This window comes from Notechis scutatus, chromosome 2, assembly GCF_049901735.1.
Source record: "Notechis scutatus isolate UNSWTSFEM ecotype Mainland chromosome 2, rNotScu1.2, whole genome shotgun sequence".
Lineage (NCBI taxonomy): Eukaryota > Metazoa > Chordata > Lepidosauria > Squamata > Elapidae > Notechis > Notechis scutatus.
In genome coordinates this window covers 237976955-237993607 of record NC_142010.1, presented here as the reverse complement: position 1 = coordinate 237993607, position 16653 = coordinate 237976955, and the positions used below count along the sequence as shown (strand labels likewise).

Sequence of the window (16653 nt, the reverse complement as noted above, 5' to 3'; positions counted from 1 at the left end):
TCTCATTGGCCGCTCGAAAGGCGAGCGGGCGAAGGCGTACATGCGTCACCGCGGGATGGCTCTCGGATGGCCCTCGGCGACTTACGTCAAATGACGTAAGGCAACATGGCGTCGGCGGGATGCGTTCGCAAAAGAAGGGCTCGAGGAGAGAAGGAGGAGGAAGAGGAGGAGAAGGAAGAAGAGGAGGAGAAGGAGGTGGCAGAAAAACATGAAGGGTCTGAGGAGGAAGGAGACAAAGAGCAAGAGCGTTGGGTTGGGCCCCTCCCTGGGGAGGCTGTGCAGGCGAAAAAGAGAAGAGGTAAAGGAGGACCAGGGACCAAGTCACTTGTTTGAGTTGAGTGGCTGTAGAAATTGAATAAATAAAAAGAAAGTAATAATGACGGCATAAAAAGCTAATCAATACTAAATAAAAATAAAATTAATCCGGAAGATTCAAGAAGAGCCCCGTCAATCCTGACACTGTGATCCCAGACACTTTTTCCTCGGGGAATCCTACTGCGATTAATGTTATCTAACGCCAAGTACAGAGTTGCAAGATGGCAACCTAAATCTAATCCGGCTGGGTTTCCTAGTCATTGTCTCTAAATCACAAGTTCCCACTCCGCACAAATTGATTTAGAGCAGTTTTTATCAGTCTGAACTGAATTTTCAGATCTGTGGATTAAATTGATGTCTATTTCCTGGAAGTTTCAAGCCTGTATCTATAGACTTATCTGTAAACCTTTAGGTTTCACATGATTAAATCCACCTGTAAACCCATACATATTATGGCATTTGTCAGTACTGTTATCAAGATTACTATTTACTGTTATCAAGATTACTATTTACTATGAACAGTTTGGAGTTATTTTTCCCACTGACTCCATTGGGTGTATTATTTGGTTTGTTAGTAAATCTGCCAACACTTTTGATTGGTTTTAGGACTTGTTAAATTTTTTGTAGTTTATTGTATATTAAGAACACCCCCACCATTCCATGTGATTAGCTTGTTCATTGTGAAATTCCACAATGCTATTTATTAGCTCTTCTACAGAAAATTTATATTACCCCTACTTATCCTTTTTAAACTGATGTCAGGTTGTTAAATTAATTACCAGAGTGCCCAAACTCATCATTATTTTTCTTATAAAAGTTTGTTTGCTTATTTATTAAATTGGTAAGGTCCTCAGACTTCCTAACAACTTAGGTGGTGTACAATCTTAAAAATAAATTAACAGTAATGAGAAAAAGATACTTAGTCTTCTAGACAAAATGAAGCACCTCTCAACATACAGTATATCCATCATGGACTCATCATCCAACCCAACCCAAAGCCTGTGTGGGGGAGGGCAAGTTTTAAGGCTTCATTTAAATAGGTCAGTTGGTGGACATATAAGTCTTTGGAAGAATGCTTTTCCAAGAAATTGTGACACAGCAATTAATTTTGTGGGTCCCATTAATATGTTGTGAAAAAATAGGCAGGAATGTTAGGTATGCTTGCTATCTTGAATTGATCAAAATATATTTTTTAAAAAGCAAGATAAAAATCTAATTATCTTTCTAAAAATGAATTAGAAAGGAAGGATTTCAGCCATGTAATCCTACACATATTTCCTTGTTTGTAGTGGGATTAAATTATGCATAGCTCTAAGGCAAATAGCTGTGTGTTGAGATTATTGATATTTGCATTGCTCTGACTAAAAAGTATTGTTAAATTTTGCTTTAAATCAAATCTAAGTGAAGCATTTTCATTAAAAATGTTTCTTTCTTACTTCATAGTTCTTGAGTTTGAACATGTTTACCTTGATAATCTTCCCAGTGCTTCAATGTATGAGCGTAGTTATATGCACAGAGACGTCATCACTCATGTAGTATGTTCTAAGTAAGTCTAATTTTTTTTATTAATGTTGCATTGTATATCTCTTTTAGAAAAAAATTTTTTGCTTAAAAGTTAGTTTAGATGTACGATTTAGCTTCAGCATGGTTAGCTGAATCCTGCTTCAAATTCTGTGGAAAGGTTTTCTGAATTGTGCTCTAGAATACTTATTTGGGGTAAATCCACATCATAATCCAGAGTTCTAAACTCAATAGAAGGCTTAATTCAAATTGTGTGACATATTTTGAAAGAATTAATGAGCTTAGGAAGTTTGGAGTAAAATGACAAGGTTTCTCTCAAAAATGGTACCTTGCACTCCTTTCCTTTTGTTCCAGATCCTTGCTCAAGTTTTACAGTTTTATCGTACTAAGATCTGAAGTGTGTCTTAAACATCAGTGTGTAAAACTAGAGAAGTACAACACCTTTTAGCACATTGGAATCTTTAGATTAGACCTTTATTTCTTTCATATGATTGTATTTGCAGAACAGATTTCATAATAACAGCCAGCCATGATGGACATGTCAAATTCTGGAAGAAGGTAGAAGAAGGAATTGAATTTGTTAAACATTTTCGTAGCCATTTAGGTAAATTATTGTGTATCTACTTAGTAAATTTTTATATTGCCTTTCTTTCTTTGTTCTCTGTTCTATTAAATATAAATTTTCAATATTAAATGTTACTATAGAGATATGTGTCAGTCTGTCTCTTGAGTTACATTATTTAGCAGAAGCAGACAAAAATTAATTAGCAATTCTAGTAAGGGATTGAAAAGATTACATTCTGCAAAATACAGACATCTGAGAATTTTCTTTTGAATGTCTCAAAATCATAAAGTTTTGTTTGAGCCGGCTTCCCCGAGCCGAAACCCTCCTTTGAAGGCTCGAGGATTCCTTCTTCAGGACCCAAATGCCGCTTTCTAACCGGAAAAGCTCACCGAAGCACTTTCTCATCAAAACAAGATGGCGGTGCCCAGCAAACTACGGCCCGGTAGAAAATGTTCTATGGACTGGTACCGGTCCGGGGCCCGGTGGTTGGGGACCCCTGATAAAGAAAACACTTCTGAACACTTCCACGACTGTGTTTGAAGCCATGCTGTGATATCAGAAAATTACGGTGGCCCTCAAATCTCTAGTGATGTTTGGATACCTGCCCTACAGCAATATCCTACAAAGATCTATTCAAAAGTTTAATAGGAAGTGTTACAGGATTGTAGCCATCTTTCAGTGTTTATGATATAACTCATTTTTAATCATTTTGTTCAAACAGTTTCTCAAATGAAAGTTTTTTAACCACAATAGGTGTTATTGAAGGCATTGCAACTAGCTCAGAAGGGGCGCTGTTCTGCTCTGTTGGGGATGATAAAGCAATGAAAGTTTTTGACGTGGTGAACTTCGACATGATCAACATGTTGAAACTTGGGTAAATCACTTAATATTTGCAATTATACTGGTTTGATTGCCAAAATATTTAGGATATTTTGTCTAAAATATCATTAGAAATTGATTGATGACTAAGTAATGAATAAATTAACTTCTTTTCAGTGTATTTTAAGTCAGATTGCACAAAATCAGAGGCAATATATTGTTATTATGGATTTAATTAGTCATTTATGGTAACCAAAGCATTAAAGTAGGTTTAATTGCTTGCATTCTTTTGCCAATGGAAGGGAAAGAGCTATACATAGTTGTGCATTTTAGAAAACAATGACTATCAAAAACAAAGATGCTAATTTTGGTGAGTGTCTATGGAGATTCTCAGTCATCCAGGTCATGATTGTCCCAAAAATGCCTTTTTCCAAGAGGCAACTGGACTTTCTGGTTTTTCTTTGAAGACATTTTGCTTCTCATCCAGGAAGCTTCTTCAGCTCTGACTGGATGGTGGGGACTTTATTTACCAGCACTTCTGAATATATCCAGAGTTGGACTGCTTAAGGATTAAATGAATAGTAAGATATACATTGAATGATTTAGTAACTAATAAATATTATTACAAATAAGGCTATAGTGTATTGTACTTTAGAAATACATTAATTTTTCTGTACATTTTGATCCTTATAGTTTTCAAAATTTGTTTTGGAATAAAGAGAGTCCTAATATTATGTCTGTCTTATTCATTCCAGCTACCATCCGGGCCAGTGTGAGTGGGTCTATTGCCCAGGAGATGCCATCTCTTCAGTTGCAGCCTCTGAGAAGAGTACTGGAAAAATATTTATATACGATGGTCGAGGCAATAATCAGCCGCTTCACATTTTTAATAAACTACATACATCGCCTCTTACTCAGATACGACTGAATTCTGTTTTTAAAATCATAGTATCTTCTGACAAGTCTGGAATGATTGAATATTGGACTGGTCCTTCCCATGAATATAAATTTCCTAGGAATGTGCACTGGGAATATAAAACAGACACTGATTTATATGAATTTGCTAAATGTAAAGCCTACCTAACCAGTATGAGTTTCTCCTCTGATGGCAAAAAAATGGCTACTATTGGCTCTGACAGAAAAGTCCGGATTTTCAGATTCTTAACAGGAAAACTTATGCGAGTCTTTGATGAATCTTTGAGTGTAAGTATTTTTTTCTTATATTTATTCGCTTTCCAGTAGTTTCTTTTAATTCTTTCAGTGATGAGATTATCTTGATTATAAGAATTCTTTTGTAAGAAATGGGTTTTTATTTTCATATTTAACCTGTAGCAGTTTTGTGTTACCGGTATGTTAATAAGAAAATGCCACCATTTGGCTCCATTTTCCTTTTCATACTTTTGAAGTGTGTGGATTACTAGATTGTAATAAAGGTTCTAATAACTAATGCTGTTATATTTAACACTTTGAAACAAACTTTACAGAAAGTTTAGATCATAAAATAATCTTAGAGGGCATTTAATCCAGCCCGTAGTTCAATGCAAAATCTATGCAAAGAACTAAAAGATTAATTTATTTTCAAAGGGTTTCCCCCCCGCTAGACAGCTTTAATTCTTTGATTAACTAGAATAATACAGTTCAGTATATGAGCTGATACATAGCAAGATTCAGTAAAAAACAAAATAATTACAACTAATACAGAAATAGTAATTTCACCGTCAACACCCTTCAGAAATTATTAAAATAAAATAGTTGTGTCACAGTGTTATTACTATGATAGTAATAAGCATACTGATGATAGTTCTTAACTCAATGCCCTTCTAAACAACTCAAGCTTTCTTAAAACTCAAGCCTAATGGGGCCATTCGAACTTCTGTTTGAAGGATGGTTCATGGGGAGGTGCCCCTATGAGAAACAAGAGGCTCAAAGTTCCCCCTGGACCTCACATTAAGTAATTCTATATTTTTTTAAAATATAAAATATATTTATTTATTTATTTTATTTATTTTATTTGTCAATTGTTTACAAGATAATAAGTATAAGTGTATACATAGTTATGAATACATGAAATGGGTACATATAAGAAAAATAAAAGAAAAATAAAAGAAACAATAGGACAGGGACGGTAGGCACGTTGGTGCGCTTATGCACACCCCCTAGAGACCTCTTAGGAAAGGGGTGAGGTCAATAGTAGACAGTCTAAGGTTAAAGTTTTTGGGGTTTGGGGAAGAAACTACAGAGTCGGGTAGAGTATTCCAGACATTGACCACTCTGTTGCTGAAGTCGTATTTCCTGCAATCAAGTTTGGTGCGGTCAACTTTGAGTTTGTATCTATTGTGTGCTCTTGTGTTGTTATGGTTGAAGCTGAAGTATTCATTGACAGGTAGGACATTGCAATGTATGATTTTATATACCATGCTTAAATCAGACCGAAGACGGCGTAATTCAAGGTTTTCTAGGTCTAGAATTTCAAGTCTGGTGGCATAAGGTATTCTACAACGAGTAGAGGAGTGGAGAACTCTTCTTGTGAAATATTTCTGGACTTTCTCAATTGTGCTAATATCAGATACGTAATGTGGGTTCCAGACTGTTGAGCTGTATTCGAGCATTGGTCTAGCAAATGTTTTGTATGCTCACTAGTTAGTAGTGTGATATTACCAGAGAAAAAGCTACGTAGGATTAGGTTAACAACTCTTAATGCCTTTTTGGCTATGTAGTTGCAGTGGGCTCTAGCACTGAGATCATTAGAGATGAGTATTCCAAGGTCCTTTACAGAGCTTGGGTCATCAACAAGATCTTGACTATTCAGCTTGTATTTTATTTTCTGGGTTTTTTTGCCAATATGTAAGACAGAGCATTTATTTGTTGAGATTTGAAGTTGCCATTTGTTTGACCATTCTGATACATAGTCAATATTATAATATACATAATATATGTATATTATCTCTCATGCTGAAATTTTCTGCTTTAAGGGCAGTTTGGGGATGCAGTTAATGGCAATAAATAAATGAATTGACAGTATTGAATTAACAGTAATATTTCATAATTAATGCTTGTTTGATTATATTAATTGTAAGTCATTGTAGTGTTTATGGAAAAAATACAATATCCTTGATGGTGTTAAGCATTAATAAAATGGATAATATAGTAAGACTCAGGTAGATTTCCTTTTCTTTATGGCTAAATGTCATCTTGTAGATGTTTACTGAGCTACAGCAGATGAGACAGCAACTCCCTGATATGGAATTTGGACGACGTATGGCTGTGGAGAGGGAATTGGAAAAGGTGGATGCAGTAAGGTTAATTAACATCATTTTTGATGAAACTGGACATTTTGTGCTCTATGGGACAATGTTGGGAATTAAAGTTATCAACGTGGAAACAAATCGGTAAGTTGAAATTCTGGTTTTTTAACTGTAACTAGCATGATTTTGTAATGTTAGGAATTTTTTCTAGAGATCTTAAAGCATTCAACCTCAGCATTCCTATTTTATTTAACAGTTTCACATTTGTGTTTGATATAAATATTGCCTCACATAAACACTGCAAATCAGAATTCTGGGGAATGTTGTCTTACCAAACATAAATGTATACATTTCAAATAATTAATTAGTTTTATCTTACAATAATAAGAAATGTATGATTTAAAACCCTTTGCCACTAATTTTTGAAAAGTTGGATATTTCAGTTATTTCAAAGTTCTTGTAAATAGCTGATATCTACCTTAATGATGTTGCTTAATCGTTTATAAAAATATTTTAGATTTAAAAGTATTTAAAAACCATTCTAATGGCATCGATCATTTGAGAGTTTTAGATACACAAATGCATTGGATCAAAATCTTAATTGAATAAGACAGAGTTGATATTGGGTGGTATTAAGTAATCAAATTCTTCTTGCAGTAATTTCATTGATTGAAAATTAATAGATATTTCTATTTTTCCAAGGCTTAGAAAAGAGATGAATTTGTAATTTTCAGACTGGGATTATATGTATGTTTGCGTTATGAATGAAGTCTGACATTACATTTCCCTCCCAAATTTTCCAGACATGGTTTGATAATCCTTTGTGAAGAAAATGCAATAGAACTATTGCTAAAATTAGAACCAAGTCCTTGCCATAATCAAAAGAACCATATAATAACTTTCTCACTGTGCTCATAAATGCTCTTATTTTTAGTTTTTTTGGTCACTTGCATTCCATAGAATATTTTGAAGTCAAACTATATGAATTGAAAGTCATGAAAATTAAAATCCTATTTATATCTAACTAATTATATGATAATTATAATTTACTTACATAAAAATTGGGGGGAGAGTATTATTCTTCTAGATTTTCATGGGGGAGGGTGATTTGTACTTCTCATTCTTCCAAAAACAAGACAAACAAAACCCATAGGTGAGTAGGTATGCATCAGTGTTTGGGGGATCCAATGTGAGGAGGCTGGAGGGAGGGCAGGTAGTGAAGGAAGCAAGTTAATGGGATAAAATGGCTACCATGTCAGACTCTGATTTTCAATTTTGCTATGTGTATTCAAAGGACACTATCAACTTGTAAAACATTCCTATAAGTGTTTCCAAGTTGGCATAAGAAAGTTGGCTCAAGGCTCATGATTTAATTAGGGCGATCGCTGGAATTCTATGACATTAGACATTATGAAATATGTATTTATTTATTTGATAAATGTATATAGCCACACATCTGACATACATTATTCTAGGTGGTAAACAAATTATTAAAGAATAGCAGAACAAATAATAACAAAAAGTATTAAAATATTAAAAGCAGTAAAACCATTGAAACCACAAATATAATTTGCAGAAAAGCGCAGTCAATTTTCCCGAACAACATATCATCTTAGAGATTACATGCACACATTACTGGATACCTAGGCAGATGACAAAGCCTTATTTTCAGGCCTTTCTAGAAAGTTATCAAAGTTGAGGCCAATCTGACCTAGGGGGTGCCTGTCCTCCTGGATCCTATCAGATGACATTCCTTCATGAATAGGACCCACAAAACATCTTTCCTGACAGACAATATTTTGTGTTATGTTGTTGATTCAAGAGTAAAGAGTGCATGATGAATTAGAAACTTAATGGTGATCCTATATTTTACCTTCTAAATATAGATGTGTGAGAATTCTAGGTAAACAGGAGAATATCAGAGTTACGCAGCTGGCTCTGTTCCAGGGAGTGCCAAAGAAACATCGGGCTGCTGTTACTGTTGAGATGAAAGCATCTGACAATCCTGTTCTCCAGAACATTCAAGCAGATCCAACAATAATCTGTACTGCCTTTAAAAAGAACAGATTTTATGTGGTGTGTTTTATCTTTTAATTTATTGCTTTATGTATTGCTATAATCTCTAAGGAAAGCCAGAACTTAATAATAGAAGTGTAAGAAATACAACAATATAAGCACTGTTTTATACTCTCAAATCCATGTTAACTCCTGGTGATTGTTTATACAAGTCGTCATGATTTTTCTTGGCGACATTTTCAGAAGTGGTTTGTGTTGCTTCCTTCCAGGGCTGAGAAGGAGCGACTGGTCCATAGTCATACTTTATGCCTAGCGTGGGACTAAAAATCACAATCTCCTGATTTCTAGCCTGTTGTGTTAACCACTACACCAAACTGCCTCTACATATTGATATAGTTACCTGATACACAATAGATAGCTGATAAGAACAATATGCAACACAACCATAGCCAGACGCTCTCCCCCCACCCCACCCCCCAAATCTTCATCTTGACCAATTTCCAGAATGCTAACTAGATAGATGCAAGCCCAACCGTTCAATGGAAAATGATTCGTATCTAATGGAAGTTCATCAATAAATATTATTAATGGCCCTAGCCATTTCCCCTTCATGAAAGCAGCTTTTCCAAGGATATATAGAGGAGTGCATCTGGAATCTAAGCATATAGAATTTTATTGGTGCACAATCAAAAGATTGAAAGGTAATTACTGTCACCTGCCAATAGTTTGGGTGCTGCATTTTGCAGAAATTGCAGTTTGTTAGTTGTGTTCAAAGATGTAGAACATATTGTGTTATCTAACACAGGTCCTCCTGCTTTAAGTACTGCTGTAATGTGGTGCCAGTGACATTGTGCAAATGCCTCCCTGGCCACAGCTTCACTTGCTCATTCAACAATAGGCATGAGTCCGAGAGAATCCTTAAAACCTGTTCCTTCAGGAATAATACTTCCCCATCCAGAGTTAACACTGGAGCTTACAAAGAACCTTTATAAGCAAACAGTTTCTGCAATTCTGTTTCGACCTGTATTATCTCATCCAAATCCAAACAGCTTCCAAGTGAATTAGCATCTACACCCCATAACCCCACACCTCCCAAAATATTTTTTTTCTTATGTACTTAAAGATACGGTTACAATTCCAACTTTTGTATATGCATCCATGTTGAATTGTGAATTTCCTTAGGGCTAGTTACTCTAGGTGACATTATACAGAACTAGCTATTTTCATGCACAGTTGCACTAGATTCAGAGAACTTATTATGTCAGCAATATGTTCCATGTTCTTTTAAACCAAAAATAACCACATTTTTTAAAAAAGTTAAGGTGTACTTAAAGTTGATTTCTGATGACTGCATTCATGCACTTTTCTTGATAGTGTTATGGAAGCAATTAGCTATTGCTGTCATTGAGGATGCAGTCCTTTTTCAAGTTTATCTATATATTTTTCTACGTTTGAATTTTTTTGCATAGTAAATTTCTTGCAAATGTAACACAAAATATATCTACCAGTTCTTAATGTTATAGAGGAAAGAAATCAATCCATCAGATATTTAGATCCTAATCATTGTAGAGCTTTACATGCCAAATCCAGCATGTAGAAGTTGACTCAGTAGCAGACTGATTGTACAGCTTTTTAAGAACAAGTGTAATTCTGTAAATTCACAAGAGTGAACTTTAACAGTGCAGGGTTTTATGATTCATCTGCCTTGTCTTTCAGTTTACGAAACGTGAACCAGAAGACACCAAGAGTGCAGATTCTGATAGAGATGTCTTCAATGAGAAACCATCTAAAGAAGAAGTCATGGCAGCCACCCAAGCTGAAGGGCCCAAAAGAGTTTCTGATAGTGCCATTATTCACACAAGCATGGGAGATATCCATGTCAAACTGTTTCCTGTTGAGTATGTATATGAAAACTATTTTAAATTTATTATTGGACCTTTCACCAACGTAGTGGATATTCCTTTTGTTCCAATCCCACAGCTGCTTTCTGGTATGGCATATTCATCTGAAAAAAAGATTCTCATTGAAAGCTGAGGAAAACGTTCATTCTGTTTCTCACCAAACAGAACAAATCTTCATTTTTACACTCTTTCCCCCTTCATAAGATAATCAGAATCAAACTTCAACTTTAGAAGAAGGGGAATTGTCCTTATTTTTGTTCTCATATATTGCAAACTACAGTACAGGCAAATCTTATAAAAAAAACCGAAGAGGCGTTATTCATACTTAAATTGATGGCTTCACAAATACAAGATGCAATGACAGACAGTGTAATAGAACATACACAAATGCATACCTACCTGGGATGTAGTGGGTTGTCCTTTCTCATTCCTTAAAATGGGGTGTCCCTAAGACCTAACCACAATTCCTCCTGCACCTCCACATTTCTGGGGAGAGCTTGTTTGGAAAATGCAGTTGCTAAATACTTTTCCTGACAAATCATCTACTTCAGTGATCCCCAACCTTTTTTATGCCGCGGCCCGGTACCGGCATCAGCTGGGCGCCGCGGCCCGGTACCGGCATCAACTGGGCGCCGCCATCTTTTTTTGATGAAAAAGTGCTTCCGGTGACCTCACCGGAAGAACTTTTTCATCAAAAAGATGGCGCGCACTTCGTGAGCTTTTCCGGGTAGAAATGGCTTTCTACCCGGAAAAGCTCACCGAAGCACTTTTTTATCAAAAAAAGATGGCGGCGCCCAGCAACCAGTGGCCCGGTAAGACTTGTTCCGCGGACCGGTCTCGGTCCGCGGACCGGTGGGTGGGGACCCCTGATCTACTTTACTCCATAGGAGATGTGGTGGTGACATCTTTCTCTGCCTTCCTTCTTTTGTGCTTCTGTTTGACTGGGGAGTTAAAGTTACAATCCTTTCAGAAGGAGAATGCCGATTCAATAAGAATGTATGTCTTTATTGTGTGGATCAGGAGTTAGATGGAAATGGAAAGGTGAAGGGAAGAATGGGAAAAATGAATGCAATAATTACCTTCAGTTGCTCTTTCTTTATTCAGAAATATGCACACTCCAACAGTCACCCACAGAAAAAAGACAAAATGAAAGAGAACAATGCATAACAAAGGCACCCAAGTATAACTCATTTTTCATAAAATAAAATACTAATCCTTATTCCACTGGAAACTGGGATTGGAGCAGTGGATTTATCTGACTTTAAGACAATCCAGGAAGGCGTGCTCTTGATCCCCTTCTGAGAGAAGAGGCAAAAGGGAAAAACAAAAGAGAGCTGGACAATTTTTCTAAAAATCCCACCTGTAGATGAGTTTTTCCTTTTCTTACTGGCTCTCTGGCATTTGGTTTCCTTTCATTCATTACACACAAACTTACAGAATGGGGATTTAAACTATTTTAATGTAGGAAAATATTGTATTAGTTATGAAGGTGACTTTGATGTTGCATTATTTCTGAGTATTAGTGTTTGAGAACACAAGAGTTGGCACTGCATTCCTGTTCTGTTTACAGCCTTTCCACTAGCATTGCATTGCTCATTGTAATAAAAAAAAATCCTACACTAGATTGGCTCAGTAGGGTCCTTCTTAAGTCTAAGTGAAAACATTGGGCAGCCACACTTTATGTTAACAGGATAACTCTCTGCCTGCAGGTGCCCCAAAACAGTAGAAAACTTCTGTGTACACAGTAGGAATGGTTACTATAATGGACATACCTTTCACCGGATCATAAAGGTAATTGATGGCTATTCATCCCTTTCAGCATTTATAATATACGTTCATACACTGAACCAAGAGTATTTACATTAGCAAAGTTGCTGTAGCTTTGATTTACCTAGTTAATTATAGCCCTTTACAAGTCATACAAATTTTGTATTTCTGAAGCAAATCTGTGCCAATATTTTAAGTTGTAGTAAAAATAAATTTAAAATGTATATGGTTAATATGAAGTTAATATGTTGCTCTTACTTTATTGGTGCATTTAATTTGGGAATCAAGCCATTAGATAAAATGATAATGATTTTTAATAAAATAAAAAAATAATATTTTTTTTAATAAAGCTTAAGCTCCATCACTGAAACTGTATAACTAACTCATGCAGTTGAAATATTGAAACAATTTTAAGGCAATTACATGTAATCCTAGTCTTAATGACCTTACGAAATTGCAGTGGCATTGAAAAATGTGACTTATGATTCTTTTCACAGTTACGACCTTTGCAGCATCCTCATGATCATGAGATCAAAATTCAGATGCTTGGCAACTGGTTCATATTTATGATCACTGTTTGTGTTCCAAGGTCATATGATCACTTTTTGAGACCTTCTCACCAGAAAAGTCAGTGGGGAAGCCAGATTCATTTAACAACTGGGTTTCTAACTTATCAGCTGCAATGATTCACTTAACAACTGTGGCAAGAAAAGTCATAAAATGGGGCAAAACTCACTTAACAAATGTCTCACAAAAATGTTGGACTCAATCATGGTCATACCTGTATGTTTCGAATATGTGCACAGGTTTTCATGTCTATGCAGTCCTCGATGCTCTATGAGCTTGGTTGTTTGCTTGAAGTCATTTTATTACTCAATTGGAGAACATCTTCAGTTCAAGTGATGCAGGATTTGCTCTCTGTAAATTGTAGCTTACTTGGTGGGGTGTGGAGTTTTTCCCCCCCTTGGTACTTTCTCCTAATTGGGGTGTTGTTTTCTGTTGATTATTTGTCTAGTATTAGTCCTTGCTTATCTGGGTGCTGGCAGCTTGAGAGGCGGCTTTCTGGAATTTTTGTTTTCTTCTGAGCTTTTTATTGTCTCTTTCAAATGGGTGTAAATATGGTTTATTTCTATGATGGATGATTTGTCTGGATGCCAGGCTTCTGGGATTTCCCTAAAGTTTTTGGATTTAGATGGCTCTAATAGACTCAGTTTCCCAGTTGAAACTATGGTTAAGTTGACAATGTGGTTTGACTGCTAATAGGTGTTCACAAATGTGCTCTGCTAGTCTTCCGCTGTCTGTATTACCTAGTGTTACATTCCTTACACTGTATGTTGTAGATGACTTCTGTTTGTTGTTGTTGTTGTTGGGCTACTGAGTGTTCGGGTTTACTTAAGACAGGGGTGTCAAACTTATGGCCCGTGGGCTGGATATGTCACGTATTGGCCCCACTCCTGCCTAGTTTAGCAAAGGGGAGAAAAGTCCAGATATGTCATGTGATGACCCTGTGATGACGCAAGTCTGATACCCCTGACTTAAAATGTCTTGGAGAGTTTATGTGCTACAGTGTTATTGCATGGTTGTAATAGGCTGTTGTTTCTGAGATGTTTTTGATGTATGGTAGTTACTCTTTCCATAGCTTATATTGTTTTGCTGCAATAGATTGAGTGGTCAGGAATCTTTTTATTGCTACACAGCACCACTTGTGGGAGGTTAGGGTGTTTTTCAATAGACTTGTATTTGTATTTTGCTGTAGTTTCTTCTTCTTCTGAGAATATAAAGGAAGTGTATTGTATTGTTTTCTACTTTCCTTGTGATTTTATTCCTTTAAAGATGTTGTTTCATATGTCTTCTCTAGCTATGGCTTTTTTATTACAGGAAAATTGTCACCTACATACTGGATCCATTCTTTTGATTGTACATGTGAGAGTGTTATGGTTGCCGTATTACAGTCTCTGCTATACCCCACACTAGTCCACAGTGATATTACCTTGGGTAACAAAATGTCTGCAAGCAAACAACCAAGCTCAAAGCGCACCAAGGACTTCACAGTTAAGCCATGAGCTATATATATTCTCTCTCAAAAGTATTTGGTATGATTAGTTTAGAAATACACTTAACACTTAATACACTTTTGTATTAGAGAATTAAATAAGTATTCTTGCTACATTAATTATAATATATCCTGGATTGCTTAAAACAATGTTCCTCAGCCTCTGCAAGTTTTAAACATATAGACCTCAATTCCTAGAATTTCCCGGTTTGCTGGCTGGGGAATTATGGGAGTTAAAAGTCTACATATTAAACTTTCAAAGTTTGAGAAATATTGGCTTAAAGGATATACTTTTTACTAGATTGTATTTTACATCTTTTCACGAGTTGTGAAATTTATGGGACAGTATGTGGCAACTCTGGAGCATAGTATTTGGAGAGATTTCATAATGTTGCATAGAGATACAACATTATGAAATCTCTCCAAATACTATTAATCTAACTAGTAATCATGGTACTTCCCGTGAATGCCAACTGCTTAGGTCTCAAAAGAGTGATTTAATACTCCATTCCTGTTTTTTCTGCTTGAGAATTTCTCAGGGAGATCTGATTAATCAGTAGGGTGTGAAGAATGGGCATTAAATTGATGCAGTAGGACTGCCATTGCATTATTAAAATGGTAATGTGAACTTAAGACCATATTTTTTTTTTGCTGAATGCAGGGTTTTATGATTCAGACTGGTGATCCTACTGGCACTGGCATGGGAGGTGAAAGCATCTGGGGAGGAGAATTTGAAGATGAGTTCCATGCAACTTTACGACATGATAGGCCGTATACACTTAGTATGGCCAATGCAGGACCAAACACCAATGGCTCACAATTCTTTGTAACAGTAGTACCAACGGTAAGTAACATGCCAGGTATTTGTCAGTTGCTCAGGTTATGATATTTTGTGGAATGAAGGGGTGTGTGATATTGGGCTGTGTGATATGGGCTGTGTGATATTGCAAACTGAATAAAAGCAGGATTTTATTTTCTAATTATCTTAACCTTATTTTAAGAATTACTTTGTTGCATCTCAAGAATAAATGTCAATAGAAATTCCACAATTGCCCCAAAGGTGCTTTTTCCAAAAGACAACGGGACTTTCTTGGGTTTTTTTCTTTGAAAACGTTTTGCTTCTCATCCAAAAAGAGTAGTATGAATGCGAAACAAAATGTTTCCAAAGAAAAATACGAAGAAAGTCCAGTTGCCTTTTGGAAAAAGCAACTTTGGGACATCTCCATAGTAGTAGGACACTCTGCCAGCATTTTTGCTGGCTTTCTGAAGATCACAGAAAAGGAGCTTGAGATCTGCATGTGGACCTGAAGCCTCATTGCTCACCTTTAATCTAGCTGAAATGAAAACAATTCTAGGGGAGAGACAAGGATTGAGAGAGTTGAGGATCTGAACAGGAATTTTAAGAAAGTTTAATTGGCTCTGTATTTTATCTGCTACGTGTGATTTAGGTGCAATCCTGACAGTTTTCCTCAGACTATAATAGGAAAGATCTAACCACTCAAAACACAGATTTTTTGTTTACCAGTAAATGAAGGCAACAAAAAATATAAGCATAGACCCATAGACCTTAAGATTGGAATTGAGTTAGATCCCAAGATGTCCGTGGCACTAAGTAGCATTAATTCAATTGTATTTTTCACATTTGTTTTGAAATGAAATAATTGTATCATATTGAATTGTTGTCTTTTTATATTGCCATAAGAATCATAAGTGGAAATAGAATCCATGTTAATAAAATCAGTCATTTCCCTTAACAGAAGGTGGCATACTTATTTTTTTTCTTTGTCCTGCTAGCCATTTAGAAAAGAAACAAACTGCAAAGTAGAAATATGTATATATAGTTGCCATAGGTGAATAGGCGGCAACATAAATTCATTAAATAAAATAAATATTTGCCTGCATGCATGCCTCCTAGAATTCCAGCCAAGAGCCATTTTTATGTATATAAATGTTCCCTCAATTACAGATTATAGGATCCAATTTTCAATATTGTTACTTTCAATTTTAATGTTTCTCTGTTTATTTTCGCATGTCAACTAATTACAACCACATAACAGCCATGGCTGGATAATAAGCACAGCGTATTTGGAAGAGTCACTAAAGGAATGGAAGTTGTTCAGAGAATTTCAAATGTCAAAGTTAATCCAAAAACAGATAAACCCTATGAAGATGTAAGCATTATTAATATCACTGTGAAATAATAGTAATATTAATTTTAAAAAACCACCTCAGGGACTTCAGCTATGTGGAAATCTTAATTATTTCTGGTATAAAAAGTTCAGAACAAATTTTAGTCATGCCTTCAAATGCTCTGAAAAATATTTTTAATGTTTTTAATAAAAGTAAAAAACCCAACCATATTAAAACAATTATATTTTGTTTCCTGTATATATGTCTTATGTGGATATTAATTGATTTCCAGGCTTTTTTGAATGACTTGGCATGGGAAGC

The 16653-nt window shown here is 35.6% G+C and overlaps 1 protein-coding gene across 2 annotated transcripts; it reads left to right on the top strand.

The window, feature by feature from the left end:
* The first annotated feature begins 92 nt into the window (after positions 1-92).
* On the top strand, positions 93-16571 carry PPWD1 (peptidylprolyl isomerase domain and WD repeat containing 1). Of its 2 annotated transcripts, XR_015748219.1 has the most exons (12): positions 93-298; positions 1759-1861; positions 2340-2440; positions 3155-3275; positions 3976-4423; positions 6419-6609; positions 8352-8541; positions 10198-10379; positions 12092-12173; positions 14028-14200; positions 14864-15046; positions 16260-16571. XR_015748219.1 is itself a non-coding variant. In XM_026670545.2 (11 exons), the coding sequence occupies exons 1-11, from the start codon at positions 106-108 to the stop codon at positions 16401-16403; spliced, it is 1938 nt and encodes a 645-aa protein (XP_026526330.2). In that variant the 5' UTR covers positions 93-105; the 3' UTR covers positions 16404-16571. The 2 variants fall into 2 exon arrangements, 1 of the variants encoding a protein (XP_026526330.2); XM_026670545.2 differs by lacking the exon at positions 14028-14200.
* Positions 16572-16653: the final 82 nt, after the last annotated feature.